Below are 15,554 nucleotides of genomic sequence, written 5' to 3'. Positions count from 1 at the left end.
ACACAATTATAGTTTCTACTGTGTCAGCAGACTGTTCCAAAAGCAATGTTCTGAGGAAATCCTAATTTCACCTTCTCCTGCAAACTGTCGTGCTGTTTCAACAGCAGTTTGAGTTGTGAGGTGGACTTGGCCCCAGGGGAAAACGAATTAAGTGAGCGTTATCATTACAAGATATTGTATATTTTGTGTGTGTGTGTGTGTGTGTGTACAGAGTGGACTGATGACTGAACAGAAAAACTCCAATCTGAAGAGTGTGTGACTGTGTGTGTGTGAGGGCAAGTTTAAGACAAAGGGAAGGAACATTTGAGAATGTGTGTGTTTGTAGAAAGGTTGTGTGTGTTTTGAACAGGAGAAAGACAGAGAGTTGTGTGTGTTTTCTTGACTGGGATAGTGATTTTCTGCAGTGTGTGTGTGTGTCTGAACTGGGAGTCTCCCAAGAGCAGACTCCCTCTTTCACAGTGGAAGCTCAAAGATGGCAGCAGAATTAGTTTACCTAGTCCTCTGATTACTGATTACACAAAGCAATCAAACTAATCGAATTTTCTCTCTTTTCTTATCTTTTGTATTGGACACCAATTGGACACCCTCACAGATGCCTGTCTCTCTCTCTCTCTCTCTCTCTGTTTCTTTCCTTCTCTCTCGCACACTACTTTTCTCTTCTCCTCTGTCTCTCTGACTCTCACAAACACACACCTCTAACTGATTTAAAATCCTAACGAACCTTAGTGGAGCATCTCTGGGCTGATTACTGCCTGTTGAATTCAGTGAACACTAATCCCCAGTAGATTACTCCATCTCTCCGTGTATTCATTCAAGGATTAAGGCCCCCAATTCAATTATTCCCGTGTGGGAGTAGAAGAGAAACGACAGACGTGGAAAATCCAATCTCAGCAGAATTCTCTGGTGGGTGCAGTAGGTCTCCAGTGAAGATAGGGATATTGGTATTTGATCTGGTTATACGCTAAATGTCAGTGGATTAACAAAAAATGGGTATCTGATGCCATCTAGTGGTGTGCAAATACAATGTAGTTTACGAATCACTAAAAACACAAAATTGAACACTAAAATGTTAAAGAATTTATGAACGTTTTTGAACGACTGACTTTTGAAAATTGTCAAAACAAATAACACAAATAGGGATGATAGGGACTAAAAAATAAGTATTTGTGACCCACCACTTACAAATACTTATGCAAAGTTCGAAGTCTAGGATGAAGTGACAGCGGTGACTGACAATCAGTTCCTGTGTTCCCGCCTCTTCCACATCACCCACTGTCGGAGTGCTTGAAGTGTGGGTGTTCAAACGAGCATGTGACCTTTGGTTTTTATTTTATTATTATTTAAATGCAGTACTGAAATACAAGCAATGAGAAAAGTTACAAACAAATGAGCTATCTGGAGCTATCCAGAGCTATCTGGAGCTATCTGGGGCTATCTTGGGGCTAGCCCCAAACTCCCAGTTTGGGGCTATCTCGTTGTTATGATCAGTGACATGCTCTTTTGTAAAGCTCTCTCTTGGAAGTCGCTTGGAAGTCGCTTTGGATAAAGGCGTCTGCTAAATGCATAAATGTAAATGTGTAAATGTAAATGAGCAAAATAGTAGCATCACGAGCATGTGACCTGTGTTGTACATAAATGCGCGTGTGACAGCATGAAATATGGGCGTCAATGAAACAGTTTAATAACATTTAATAATCAGTGTGAGATAAACGATTTCTGATTTTGAAGGCGGAAGTGAGATATGTAATGTATAGACTCCACGTGTCTCGTATATATGAGTTATGTTTATGTATTTGTTTTTATAAAGAAACCGTCCCTCTCTTCTGACTGAGTGATCAAATAACATTAAAGTCACTTAGGAGTGTACAATTCAATTGAATAACCCCAGGACATTGGTTGACAGGGTGCTTATTTTTGTGTACCTAACGTTGCAACAAAAAAAAGTTTTTACTTTGGCACTTAATTACGGGCAAGTTATTGTGGTGATTATAGTACCAGGCAAGGCCATAATCATAATATATATCCCCCCCCCCCCCAATATTCAAATCTGGTCAAAATGTCCCCCCCCAATATATTGATATACAAATATATATAAATGTCCTACGCTACGACAGGCAACCACGCACACTGTCCAAAATTATCATAAAAAATTTAATTAGTCTCCCCCAATGTTAACTTCATGGCTGCGGCCTTGTTACCAGGCTAAGGATGGGGAGAGGAGAGGGATGAAGAAATGATTGAGGATGAGGGAGGGGAGAATATAGAGCAGGTTGAGTAAGAAAAAATAATACAAGAGATGGTCAGTGCTAATCCTAATGTACATGTAGCCTAGATGAGCGAGATGAGCTCATCTTCTAACTGATGCCTTGAGGGTGATGCTCATCCTGTCAGACCTGTTCTCCATGGAAACCAGCAAAACTGTAGTCCTGGTCAACACAGCATGGATGACCTCATAGATCATAAATAGCTGTGGGGAAGCTCCTCCACCCATTACAGTATGTTTCTATGGCAGCAAGCTTCCATGGTGTCTGAGATCTACATTCTAGACCACACTCCAGCCCAAGGCCAGCTTGTGTAGATAGTTTTGAACGTATGAAAACACCATATACGAAATCTACTCTGTAAAGCTAACCACCACCACCACCAAAGAAAAAGGCTTTGCTTGAACCATAGGGGTCCGAAAATTATTATTTTGGTGATTGTCTTGTGAAGTAGTTAACAACCAATCATGACAACTGAAGTTGGATTCACCAACTAACTTATACCTCTGTCCGTGATTCTAGCAGTCTCGCTCTCTGTTTAGTTTGAACACTAGTTGTGCCATCTGGGACGCAGGAGAATGACTGGTGCGGCTAGCAGTGGCCTTCTGACAACTGTCTCCCAGCAACACCACACCCTCCTCAGTCTGTCTTGTCAGTCAACGACCACTTGCTCTGTCAATCAGTAAAGGAATGAGCTGTGTGGGACAAAAAAGGCCTATATGTTATGGCTGGGAGTGTGGGGATGGGCTCTGCGTGTCAAACACTTGTTTCGTTCCGGTATAGTTCTGCTGTTACATCTGCTGTGTGAGGTCATGATTTTAACACAGATTTGAATGTAATTTCCATTCCCGATACGCATACTATGGCTTATAAAAATAAGTGTCTCGGTTTTCGAGGATTACATTATTTATTTGAGGTCTGAGACGGAAACCATTTCCGAAAATATATTTTGGAATTTCGCAAAAAAACAAAACAAAAAAAACTATCTGCTATCAATGTTTAATTAAATGTTACTTGTTTTTTTTAAATATAAAATGTATCAACTAAAGTTGCGTGTTGACAACAGAGAAGGTGACGTCATTGGGTATACGCGATCCACAGGAGGGGTGAGCTGGCCAGTGATCCACCGGCATCATGGCTTCCATACTGGAGAGGAAGTGATTTTAGTACACCCTAGAAGAATTAGACATTTTAGCATTGAAAATCTAACCGAGTGCTGCTCTTTCCAGACGCAGCGTGGGACAGAGGGGCAGGGGCTCTCCCTCCTTACCCCGGGCCTCCCCTAAAACCGGGATATATTTTAATTTTATTGTGAATTTGCCTTCATAAATCGAGAAAGATGGCGGAGGTACCGGCGGAGTGCACCATCAAAGTGATGTGCCGTTTCAGGCCCCTGAACAGTTCCGAGGTGACCAGAGGGGATAAATACATCCCGAAGTTTCAAGGGGAAGACAATGTTGTCATCGCGGTAAGTAATTTTGTTTAAATTCTGCAAGTTTGGGCGAGTGCCCTCTGTGATAGTTTACGCTGCGCCATTTCATTTGAGGTTTGAGGTAACCTGCCAACCTAGCTAGCTAGCTAGCTAGCTTGTAGCTAACGTCAGCTAGCACTGACCTGTCCACACACTTCAAGCCAGCTCAGTGTGTTGACCCATATCACCGCTCCACCGGGGACAGCTAACAAAATCACTAGCTGGTAGCTTTTACCAGCGCTCCAAATGCGAGCTAGCTTTCATTAATCACTATTCCACAGATATAGACACAATATATCTGTTAATACCGACAACAAATCGTAATACCTCTTCGACTTAACAAGCTGGATAGCTATAAGTCTAGCTAACTAGCTAGATATAGCAGCTAGCTAGAGCCAAATAACTCCTCTGCTGTCATTTGCTAGCTAGCTACTAGTTAAGCTTGCTAATGCGTCACGACATTCTATTTGTACATTACTAGCTAGTATCTAGTTAGGCTACCCAAATAACGAAGACATCACTAAATTAACACAGTCACTGACTAGCAGTGCCGTGTATATCGCCGATGGCATATCTGCCGATCTGGTTATTTAGTTAATGGTAATCTTTACATGTCACACTTTGTTAGGAAACATCACCAAATAGCCAAGTAGAAACTAACCAAAGCCAGGTTTTAACTAGTGACTATATGCATAGGAAGGTACCGATAATTGGACATGGAAATTACACCCACAAAGCCGTAGCACAATGCTTTGGGCAGCTGTCCCATTATGAGTCCGTTTCTACAGTCTATTTTTCGTCAGTTCAATCAATTTCCTTAAGATATTGCACTCGATAGCAAGCCACTGGTGATAATATCAGTGTACCCTGTTTGTTTTATCTGACCTAATTACTCGTCTTACACGTAGACCCCCCAACACGATAAGGAAAGTGGGAGTGTGGCATTCTTGTTCAAAAAAATAAGGAAATGCCTTGGCGTGAGCTGGTGCCTAAGTACCTCTTCTAGCGCTTTTAAAACAAATGACCTTGGCTTTATTCAAGAATATTTTGTCTAGTGTGGCACTGGCACACCCTATGCACATTCTTTGTCCTGCCGTTAAATGGGATGAAGCGTCTTAGCCTAATGCCATGTCATGCCAACCATCAAATTCACACACCACAGGCCTACCGATAAAACGAATGATCGAATGCAGGAGCTAAAGGCCCGCTATTTTACTTTTTACGTTTTAAAAAGCAATGAAGCTGTAGTAAGTCTTAAAGGGTGGTTAAATAATATATGTCTTCTTCAAGAAGTTCATTTGTTTTTCTTGGACTTTGATGCAGGGGCCTATTTGGACACGCCTCATAAAATAATTAAACTTTGTTTCTCTTGTTCGATTTTTTTGTATGATTTTATGCGCTGGATTGTGTGCGTGTTTTGAAACGGACGACAGTTAAATCGTTCTGGTCCTGTAAGTTTCGTCTCAAGTTGTAGAAATAACGGCAGGCTACACCGTTACACAGACTACACAAACTTCTTAAGCACTTGCTTGGCATAGCTGAATGAATGAGTCATTGACATAATTACATGGCAAAACATTTTAGGCAAACAAACTAGCTAGTTATTTACATTATCTTAAGTGTGCACTGTGATAATGGGCTGCTTCTGTAGCGGGAAGGGCAAAACTGTCAACTGGAACTTTAAGGTGTCACCCACAAAGACTGACTAGCAGAATGCAATGAAGAAAACTTAAAATGATACTACTTTGAAGAAGGCACTGGATTCTCAAGAATCTCAAGATGGCATCATTACAGTTTTTCAAGTAAAGTAAGGAGACAATATCAAAATAATCATTCAGATTCAATCTCAGGGTCCGCCTGCTCCTTTAAGGTTCAAAACCACCCCTCCCATACGTCACTTTGGATAAAAGTGTCTGCAAAATTAATACACACTACGTTATGATTATATACATAATACAGCATTGTGCCGTTGTACTCTTAACCACCAGCAGTAACTCAGGCAGCACTGGCCTGCTCGGCCCCCTGGGTAATCTCTGCTGTCTCTCTCCTGGCAACCAGCTGTTCCACCAATCAGAGATGGCAACTGGCACTTGGCGAGTCCTCTGGAGGGTGGGGCTGGTGATTACTATTACGTGTGTTTTGCTTTGTGCTCTTATCCGGGATAACTGACTCACTTTTCAGCTCCTATTTTTTTTATAACAGTCCTGGTCAGTGTGCCCTCTGTGAAAGTGCCTGCTGCTGTACCCTCGTCACCTGAGCGTTGACGGGAAGTGACAGAGACCTACGCAGCCTCTGATATTTTCCCATCTCAGTGTCTCCCAGTTGTGACCAGAGGTGGGAGCTTTTAATTTTTTTTACATTTTATTTTAGCAGACGCTCTTATCCAGAGCGACTTACAGTAAGTACAGGGACATTCCCCCCGAGGCAAGTAGGGTGAAGTGCCTTGCCCAAGGACACAACATCATTTGGCACGGCCAGGAATCGAACCGGAAGCTGGCTGTGTTGTAGCCGTGTAATACAGCCTGTGTACACCACACACCCCTGTGGTTTACCATCCCTCTGCTCTACCATCCCTCTGCTCTGTAACAGCCAAGTAGAAAAACCGGTATTCAGCAGCGTCTCACTTTGAATGGAGCTTCTCCCAGCCTTGTACCATACACACACCAACAACGAGAGAAGGGGAGAGCGAGAGAGACAGAGGGACTGAAAAGGAAAGAGAGAGAGAAACTCACACACAGAGAGCGATAGAGAAAGAAAGAAAGAGAGAGAGAGAGGGGGGGGTGTGGTGGCAAAGAAACTCGTCTACCGAATGAGGCGGAGTGCGGTTGGCTAGAACGGCGAAGGCAGGAGTGAATTATTCATGCCTCCATTACTGCCGTGTCACTCGTACACACACAAAAAGATCACGTCAGCCTCCCAGGCTATGCTGTCACATCTCCCATGCACACACAGGAGCAGGGCTACTTTTAGATCCGGCTGTGGAAACAGGCAGTGGAGGAGAGGAAGGAGAGGAAGGGAAAAAGAGTCAAGGAGAGGCAGAACGGTAGATGAAGGGGAGGATGGGTAGAGGAAGAGAAGGAGAGTAGAGGACAGGAAGTAAAGAGAAAGGTGATAGGAGCAGAGGAAGTAGAGAGGAGGAGAGAGGGAAAAGGGAGAGGGGGAACAAGATGCCTCCATGTTGGATCAGAACAAGGTTTGTCTGCTCGTTAGTTCCAGTCCAGGCAGGTCGTGAGCAGAGAGCACACAGGTTAAAGTGTTTCTGTAAATCATAGTTTCAGAGATCATTTGGTTATTTAATTCATATTTTTCTCAATGGAGGATATCCTTTGGTTTATTTTGGTTCGTTGCCAATTCAAATGTGCCAAAAGCACCATATATCACTAAAGATTATCTGCCCACAAACAAACAGTGCTCTTTTCTCATTGACCGTGACTTGAGACAGTAATCTCAGTGGAACAGATATCCTGTGTTAGATTCTACCATAAATAACTGGCTTTGAAAACAGAGATCTTAGAAGGTAGTTATTTTCTGTTGCTACTGACTGGGTAGGATGAAATGTGTTGACAGGACTAATGGACGTTGGCCGGCCGGCTGGTTGGTTGGCTGTTTGGTTGGTATGCTGGCTGTTTGGCTGGCTGGCTGGATGTTTGACTGTTTGGCTGGCTGGCTGGATATTTGGCTGGCTGGCTTGGCTGGCTGTTTGGCTTGCTGGCTGGCTCGACTCAAGTGCTGTCATATCTTGTGACCAACCTGAGTAGTCAGCTGATGTTGCTGGATGGATGACTCCAAGGCCAGGCTCTGCCCTCAATCATTAACTCATTCCTCCAGTCCTTTCTTACCGTGTAGCACCAGCCTAGACACACTACCAGGCCTCGACACACTACCAGGCCTCGACACACTACCAGGCCTCGACACACTACCAGGCCTCGACACACTACCAGGCCTCGACACACTACCAGGCCTCGACACACTACCAGGCCTCGACACACTACCAGGCCTCGACACACTACCAGGCCTCGACACACTACCAGGCCTCGACACACTACCAGGCCTCGACACACTACCAGGACTCGACACACTACCAGGCCTCGACACACTACCAGGCCTCGACACACTACCAGGCCTCGACACACTACCAGGCCTCGACACACTACCAGGCCTCGACACACTACCAGGCCTCGACACACTACCAGGCCTCGACACACTACCAGGCCTCGACACACTACCAGGCCTAGACACACTACCAGGCCTCGACACACTACCAGGACCCGACACACTACCAGGCCTCGACACACTACCAGGCCTCGACACACTACCAGGACTCGACACACTACCAGGCCTCGACACACTACCAGGCCTCGACACACAACCAAGAATAAGCAAATGTGTTCAGTAAGGCAAGGCACAGTCATGACGCATGATGTGTTGTTTGTTTACAAACAACACATCTTTTTGATTGGCTGCACCACCTCGGTTACGACTGACGACCAAGAGTCGTGTGGGTGGGACGTTTTCATAGCATCTGTAAACGGAGACAGCCGTGTCACCGTGGGAACGGAGCCTGTGATCCTTTATCCAGGTGTTGACATTGAGCCAGAAAATCACCATCGGGCGGCCAGCCAACCGGGTAAAGAGTGTTCAAGACTGATTGCGTTCTCTGTAATCAGCATAGCAGTCACTGTTAGTGCAGCCTGCATACAGGGAGGTATAAAGGGTGTCTGGGAGCTGTCTGTTATTTCAAACAGAAATGTGCTGAGTTGTGTTGTCAATAAGCCAACCAGGAGCGTAGCCAGGGAGCGTTTGATGCAGGGTTCAGTGGGAGATCAGATCTCTATGACTAAAGGATGGGTTTAATTGATCTCCTGGCTTTGTGTAGATCTGGACTAGAACTTGCTCCATCACTTCTGGCTTCCCTGTGTGAGCCAGACACCAGAAAAGTTCCTGGATGGAGAGAACAAAAAAAGATTTATAGGAGGATAAGAAGAGATATGGGTAGGAGAATGGAGAGAGAGATGGATAAGTGGTTAGAGGGATGGATAATGAGGCAGAACAGGAGAGGATGCGGAAATAAAAAGATGGCAGGATATAGAGGATCCACTAGAGAGTAACCAGAGACAGCAGGCCTCTAAAGTTAACAGACTTATTTAAAATGTAACATTCTCATGACTGTGTGTGTCCCCTCTCCCTGCAGGGCAAGCCCTACATGTTTGACAGAGTGTTCCAGTCCAACACGACACAGGAACAAGTGTACAATGCCTGCGCTCAGAAGATTGTCAAAGGTGAGCGCCCTCTTAAAAACGATGTCCCACATTTGAGGTTCTCCTCTGAAGTTCACATGTCGATCAGCAGATCTTAAGCAGTGTCAATGATGAACTGTTTTCCAATACAGAATTTTTTAAGCTTGTTGATACATTTGTATTGATCATTTCACAACCTGCGTTGATCACTCCATCTGTGTGTGACTACTGGTTGGTGAAAAAGCCTTGAATGTGTTACTGGCAGGTGAGTAATGATGCTACGTTGTGTCTGCTCTCTCATAGATGTGCTGGAAGGGTACAACGGGACAATATTCGCTTACGGACAGACATCATCCGGCAAGACACACACCATGGAGGTACGCTCGCTCACTGCAGGAGCCAGCAAGCTGTGTCTGGGTCCAGCACTGTTTACCTATTCAGACGGGTTTAATCCGTAAACAACCAGTTTTACTGACCATCAAATTGTGATGTTTAGTTTGCGTTTGTTTGGATGTACACATACTGTACACGTACTGTACACGTAACAATACTGTACACGTACTGTACACATACTGTACACGTACTGTACACGTAACAATACTGTACACGTACTGTACACATACTGTACACATACTGTACACGTAACAATACTGTACACATACTGTACACATACTGTACACGTACTGTACACGTAACAATACTGTACACATACTGTACACATACTGTACACGTAACAATACTGTACACGTAACAATACTGTACACGTACTGTACGCTCAAAGCGCTCTGTGATGTTGCTTGTAAAAAGGGCTGTACAAATACAAATGGATTTGTTTCAGGGGAACCTCCATGACACAGATGGGATGGGTATCATCCCCAGGATCGTCCAGGACATCTTCAACTACATCTACTCAATGGATGAGAACCTGGAGTTCCATATCAAGGTAGGTTGAGAGTGCACGACTGCTTTTTTAGTTTTTAGTCCCGTTTCTGTTTGCTTCTCGTTGCACGCTCTCTCAAAGAAACGCAATCTATGTACGAATCCATACTATCAGATTGATAATAATAGCTAACTTTGACATGCCTTTTGGTAAAAGTTAAATGTTTCTTAAACATTTAAGAAGTTTTTTTGTCTTCTGGCTAATAAGTTATTTTTCCTTTACAGGTTTCATATTTTGAAATTTACTTGGACAAGATCCGGGACCTTTTGGATGGTAAGTGCCTGTTCGGGAGCCTAATGAGGACATCTCCCATCAAGTCTGCTAGCTGTGGAAGAATTAGCTAGTTTACATAACAAGCCAATTAAGGGCTCTGAAACATGGAGTTAATGAATGTTTAGTAAAGATAAGAGGGTGGTGCACAGCAGCAGATGTAACAAATATCAAAATTAATGGTGTGTGTGTGTGTGTTAGAGAGAGAGTGTGTGTGTGTGTTAGAGAGAGAATGTGTGTGTGCCATATACAAATGATAATGTGTGAATAAGCTGCATGCATCTTTCCCATACGCCCTTTAGGCAATCACTGTCTAACGTCATAGTGTTCCCTGGCCAGCTAAATGACGCCTCACTGGGGCGCTCTGTAGAGTGCACTGTGTTAGACAGTAATTACACAGTCTAGAAGCAGCATGCCTTGAAACATTGTGATTCAGCTGCAGTCAACCTCTCCTTCTCCTCTCCAGTGTCAAAGACCAACCTGTCCGTGCACGAAGACAAAAACCGAGTACCGTATGTGAAGGTGAGAGGAAGTCTTTTCACCTTGAACGTTCCCTTTCACCTGCAGACCTGTGGCATCATTCAGACAAAGCAAATAGCGACTTGTTCGATAGAGACAAATCGAATGAAGTCAGTGTTGGGCTTATACTTTTATGTTGACAACACCTCATGGATATGACAGAGGTGACCTTGTGTATATTTGTTTTGGATCACAGGGCTGCACCGAGAGGTTTGTCTGCAGCCCTGAGGAAGTCATGGACACCATTGATGAAGGAAAATCGAACCGACACGTAGCAGTCACAAGTAAGAGACAAACCCAGTCCTGTTATACTGTCCCGTATTCTACATACGCTGTGGTTGTCAGTTTGATGTTCGGGAGTTCTAGTTATTACTAATGGTTTTGGGGAAAGTTTAAAAGCGTTGATAAAGGAGGAGTGTTAAAAATTATAAGTTAAAATATATTAGTGTTATAAAAGGCACCTTGTGGGCACCCTAAAAGAAGGTGTGTGTGTGTTACGTGAATGTGTGTGTGTGTGTGCTGTGTTGTGTTCCGGCAGACATGAACGAGCACAGCTCCCGCAGTCACAGCATCTTCCTGATCAACGTGAAGCAGGAGAACACTCAGACGGAGCAGAAGCTCAGTGGGAAGCTCTACCTGGTGGATCTGGCTGGCAGCGAGAAGGTGAGAGGACAGGGCTCTCACTCTTACACCCTGCTCTGATCCGGTCTGGTCTCGTTTGATCCGGTCTGATATGATTTCATCTGGCCTGTTCAGTCTGGCCTGGTCCGGTTTGATCTTGTTTGTTTTTATTCAAACCGATGTGGCATGATTGGTCCGGTCCAGTGTAATCCGTCCTGGTCTGGTCCAGTCTGGCTGTGTGTGGGCAGGATGGCTTTCAAGATCCTGGTCCATCTCCCCCTCTCTAACCCTATCGTCCTCCCCTCCCTCCCTCCCTCCCTCCCTCCCTCCCTCCCTCCCTCCCCTCCCTCCCTCTCTCATATCTCTCTCGCTCTCTCTCATATCTCTCGCTCTTATATCCCTCTCTCTCGCTCTCTCTCTCTCTCGTCTCCTTCCCACAGGGCACACAGTGTCACTTGGGAGGGAAAAAAAGTTGAGAGATTTAATTCTCAGAGCTCTGGCCCCTGTAGTGACCCATCATCTTCTGTCTCCCTCCATTGTTTATCCATTAACCTTGTATATAGACCGTGAACCGTTGGTGAGCCATTGCTGCAGTAGTCCATTAATTATCAGCCGTGCTACTAGTACATATTGGAACTAGACCACATCACCAAAACACTGTTTCTGGAAAGTATTATAAAAAAAAAACATGTATCACTTAGTTCCTGAATGAATATCTTTTCTCTTCTCAAGCGCCTTCTGTCGCTCACACATTCTAATTCCTAAGTCTTTTGTCCTCAAATAAGCTTTAATACAAATGTGATGATTCCCTCTGATGTCCCTCTTACCTGTGAGCTAGCTAGGCTAACTCCCTGTCTCTCTCTCCTCCCTGTCTCTCTCTCTCCTCCCTGTCTCTCTCTCTTTCTCAGGTCAGTAAGACGGGAGCAGAGGGAGCAGTGCTGGATGAGGCCAAGAACATCAACAAGTCTCTGTCCTCCCTGGGCAACGTCATTTCTGCCCTGGCCGAGAGCTCGGTGAGTCCAGCAATGCTAACCTTACGTGCCTGGCTCTAGCAGACATGCTAACATCACTAACACCTTTTAGCCATCGCAAAGATGCTAACCTTACATACTTAGCTGTAGAAGAGAGGGTGTTGGCTTATGTTTAGCAATAGCAGAGAAGCTAAAAGTTATTCATATTTCTACACGTCGAACCTATGAATTATAATGACTCATCCTACACATTTTGTGGATGTGTATTTGGCTAATTCCCTGCTGTTCCCTGTCTGTTCTAGGCGTACATCCCCTACAGAGACAGCAAGATGACCCGTATCCTGCAGGACTCCCTGGGGGGGAACTGTCGAACCACCATCATCATCTGCTGCTCCCCCTCCTCCTACAATGAGTCGGAGAGCAAGTCCACCCTCATGTTCGGACAGAGGTGAGTCGAATCAAGCACACCCAAAGCAGCGCATGCAGGCCGGGTCACACACTATGCACGCTGTCCGTGTCTCGTCGTGTGACATGTGGATGGGTATGGTGGAGGGCTACGGCATTTTGACTTCTGATCAAGAAGACCTAGGTTCAAATCTTCCCCCTTTACGTCGCTTTCAGAAAAAAAGCGCCTGTCGAACGAGTACTTAATATACTCTATTCCGGATGAACAGCTGTTGCTGTGGTTTCCCAGAGCTAAGACCATCAAGAACACGGTGTGTGTGTGTGTTCCCCTCAGAGCGAAGACCATCAAGAACACGGTGTGTGTGTGTGTGTGTTCCCCTCAGAGCGAAGACCATCAAGAACACGGTGTGTGTGAACGTGGAGCTGACGGCCGAGCAGTGGAAGAAGAAGTACGAGAGGGAGAAGGAGAAGAACAAGACCCTGCGCAGCACCGTCACCTGGCTGGAGAACGAGCTCAACCGCTGGAGGAACGGTGAGACCACCCTGTCTGTCTGTCTGACCGCCTGTCTGTCGGTCTGTTTCTGTGTGTCTGTCTGTCTGACCACTTGTCTGCCTGACCACCTGTCTGCCTGTTTCTGTGTGTCTGTCTGCCTGACCACCTGTCTGCCTGACCACCTGTCTGCCTGTTTCTGTGTGTCTGTCTGTCTGACCGCCTGTCTGTCTGTTTGTCTCTCAGTCTGTGTGTCCAACCACTTGCAAGTCTGTCTGTCGGACCATCCTCTTGTCTTCTCTCTTTCTCTCGTGTCCTCCTGTCTGTCCTGCATCACTCTCTTTTGTCTTGTCTCCTTTTCATCCCTCGCATCCCCCTCTCTTTTCCTCTCCGTCGCTATCACGTCACTGTCTCTCTCCTTCTCCTCCCCCTCCGTGTCCTGTCCTGCTCCTCAACCCCCTGACCCTGTCGTTGTGCCCCCTGCAGGAGAGAGCGTGCCGGTGGACGAGCAGTTCGACAAGGAGAAGGCCAACGCAGAGGTGCTGGCCCTGGACAACGTCCCAAACGACAAGCCCGCCTCCACGCCCAACGTCCCGGGGGTCCGTCTGACGGACGCAGAGAAGGGCAAGTGTGAGGCGGAGCTTGCTAAGCTGTACAACCAGCTGGACGACAAGGTGTGTGTGTGTGTTTGGATCTCTCCTTTTTGGTGTGTGTGTGTGCACATCTGTGTGTGTGTTTAGATCTCTCCTTCCTAGGGTGTGTGTGTGTGTGTGTCAGTTATCCCAGCTGAATAACGACCGATCACGTTGTGTTGTTTCTCTGTGCAGGACGATGAGATCAACCAGCAGAGTCAGCTGGTGGAGAAACTGAAACAACAGATGCTGGACCAGGATGAGGTGAGGAGGAGGAGGAGGGCTTATCCAGGCTAGGGGGGCTGATCCAGGCTAGGGGGGAAGGCCCAGGCTAGGGGGGAAGGCCCAGGCTAGGGGGGAAGGCCCAGGCTAGGGGGGAAGGCCCAGGCTAGGGGGGAAGGCCCAGGCTAGGGGGGAAGGCCCAGGCTAGGGGGGAAGGCCCAGGCTAGGGGGGAAGGCCCAGGCTAGGAGGCCAGGCCCAGGCTAGGAGGCCAGGCCCAGGCTAGGAGGCCAGGCCCAGGCTAGGAGGCCAGGCCCAGGCTAGGAGGCCAGGCCCAGGCTGGGGGGCAGTCCCAGGCTGGGGGGGAAGGCCCAGGCTAGGGGGGAAGGCCCAGGCTAGGGGGGAAGGCCCAGGCTAGGGGGGAAGGCCCAGGCTAGGGGGGAAGGCCCAGGCTAGGGGGGAAGGCCCAGGCTAGGGGGGAAGGCCCAGGCTAGGGGGGCAGGCCCAAGCTAGGGGGCCAGACCCAGGCTTGGGGCCAGTGTTTGAGTTCTCTGAAGATGATAAGCTCAGTGGTTTGGCCCCTCCCCAGGCCCCAGGATAATAGAATGTATCAGAATAAATATCCTCCAATGAGGAAGCCTCATGCAGCTTATGGAGCCTTGGGCTGTTTGGAACCACGGAACATTCTGTTGGCCCAGTAGGACCTCTGGTGGCTTCAGCCTAGAATTGCAGCGTTGCAAATTCATCACAGTATGAGTTGGTTACTACGTATATCCATGTACACTCTGATGCACAGCCTTTTCTTGTGTTTCTGCATGTGCACTGTTTTTAATACAAAACACACCGAATGTCAAAATGTTAATATCTATCCCTCTTTTACTCTCTCTCCCCCCTCCTTTCTCTCTCCCCTCTCCTTCCTCTCTTTCGCCCACCCTTCCTCTCTCTCTCTCTCTCTCTCTCTCTCTCTCTCTCTCTCTCTCTCTCTCTCTCTCTCTCTCTCTCTCTCTCTCTCTCTCTCTCTCTCTCTCTCTCTCTCTCTCTCTCTCTCTCTCTCTCTCTCTCTCTCTCTCTCTCTCTCTCTCTCTCTCTCTCTCTCTCTCTCTCTCTCTCTCTCTCTCTCTCTCTCACTTCTCTCCCCCCCCCCCTCCTGCTGGTAGCTGCTGTCGTCGTCTCGCCGCGACCACGACAACCTGCAGGGGGAGCTGAACCGCCTGCAGGCGGAGAACGAGGCGTCCAAGGAGGAGGTGAAGGAGGTGCTGCAGGCCCTGGAGGAGCTGGCCGTCAACTACGACCAGAAGAGCCAGGAGGTGGAGGACAAGACCAAGGAGTTCGAGATGCTCAGCGACGAGCTCAACCAGAAATCGGTACGAGGCTGTGTCTCGTTGTTAGCAGCTTGTCTGGTTTGGTAGCTGGCTTGTTGATTGCTGTCTGGTTGGGTAGCTGGTTTGGTAATTGTTTATATTTATTTGACTTTTTTGAAACCCCATCGTGTGCGTATTGAAATGAACAATTACATC

At 46.7% G+C, this 15,554-nt stretch overlaps 1 protein-coding gene across 1 annotated transcript in view; it reads left to right on the top strand.

Moving 5' to 3' along the window:
* Window positions 1-3,377: 3,377 nt before the first annotated feature.
* Window positions 3,378-15,554, top strand: part of LOC134036588 (kinesin-1 heavy chain-like) — a 16,178-nt gene continuing 4,001 nt past the window's right edge. Inside the window, exons 1-14 of the mRNA XM_062481587.1 lie at window positions 3,378-3,729; window positions 8,924-9,011; window positions 9,273-9,346; window positions 9,808-9,912; window positions 10,134-10,182; window positions 10,646-10,701; window positions 10,895-10,982; window positions 11,237-11,361; window positions 12,228-12,332; window positions 12,593-12,738; window positions 13,079-13,227; window positions 13,672-13,859; window positions 14,013-14,081; window positions 15,195-15,442. Coding sequence (XP_062337571.1) covers window positions 3,601-3,729; window positions 8,924-9,011; window positions 9,273-9,346; window positions 9,808-9,912; window positions 10,134-10,182; window positions 10,646-10,701; window positions 10,895-10,982; window positions 11,237-11,361; window positions 12,228-12,332; window positions 12,593-12,738; window positions 13,079-13,227; window positions 13,672-13,859; window positions 14,013-14,081; window positions 15,195-15,442 — 1,619 coding nt within the window. The 5' untranslated portion in view covers window positions 3,378-3,600. The remainder of the gene's footprint in view (window positions 3,730-8,923; window positions 9,012-9,272; window positions 9,347-9,807; window positions 9,913-10,133; window positions 10,183-10,645; window positions 10,702-10,894; window positions 10,983-11,236; window positions 11,362-12,227; window positions 12,333-12,592; window positions 12,739-13,078; window positions 13,228-13,671; window positions 13,860-14,012; window positions 14,082-15,194; window positions 15,443-15,554) is intronic.

The sequence above is a fragment of the Osmerus eperlanus genome, chromosome 16 (genome assembly GCF_963692335.1).
Source record: "Osmerus eperlanus chromosome 16, fOsmEpe2.1, whole genome shotgun sequence".
Classification (NCBI taxonomy): domain Eukaryota; kingdom Metazoa; phylum Chordata; class Actinopteri; order Osmeriformes; family Osmeridae; genus Osmerus; species Osmerus eperlanus.
The sequence above is the reverse complement of the archived record's forward strand: the minus strand, read 5'-3'. Positions and strand labels throughout refer to the sequence as shown.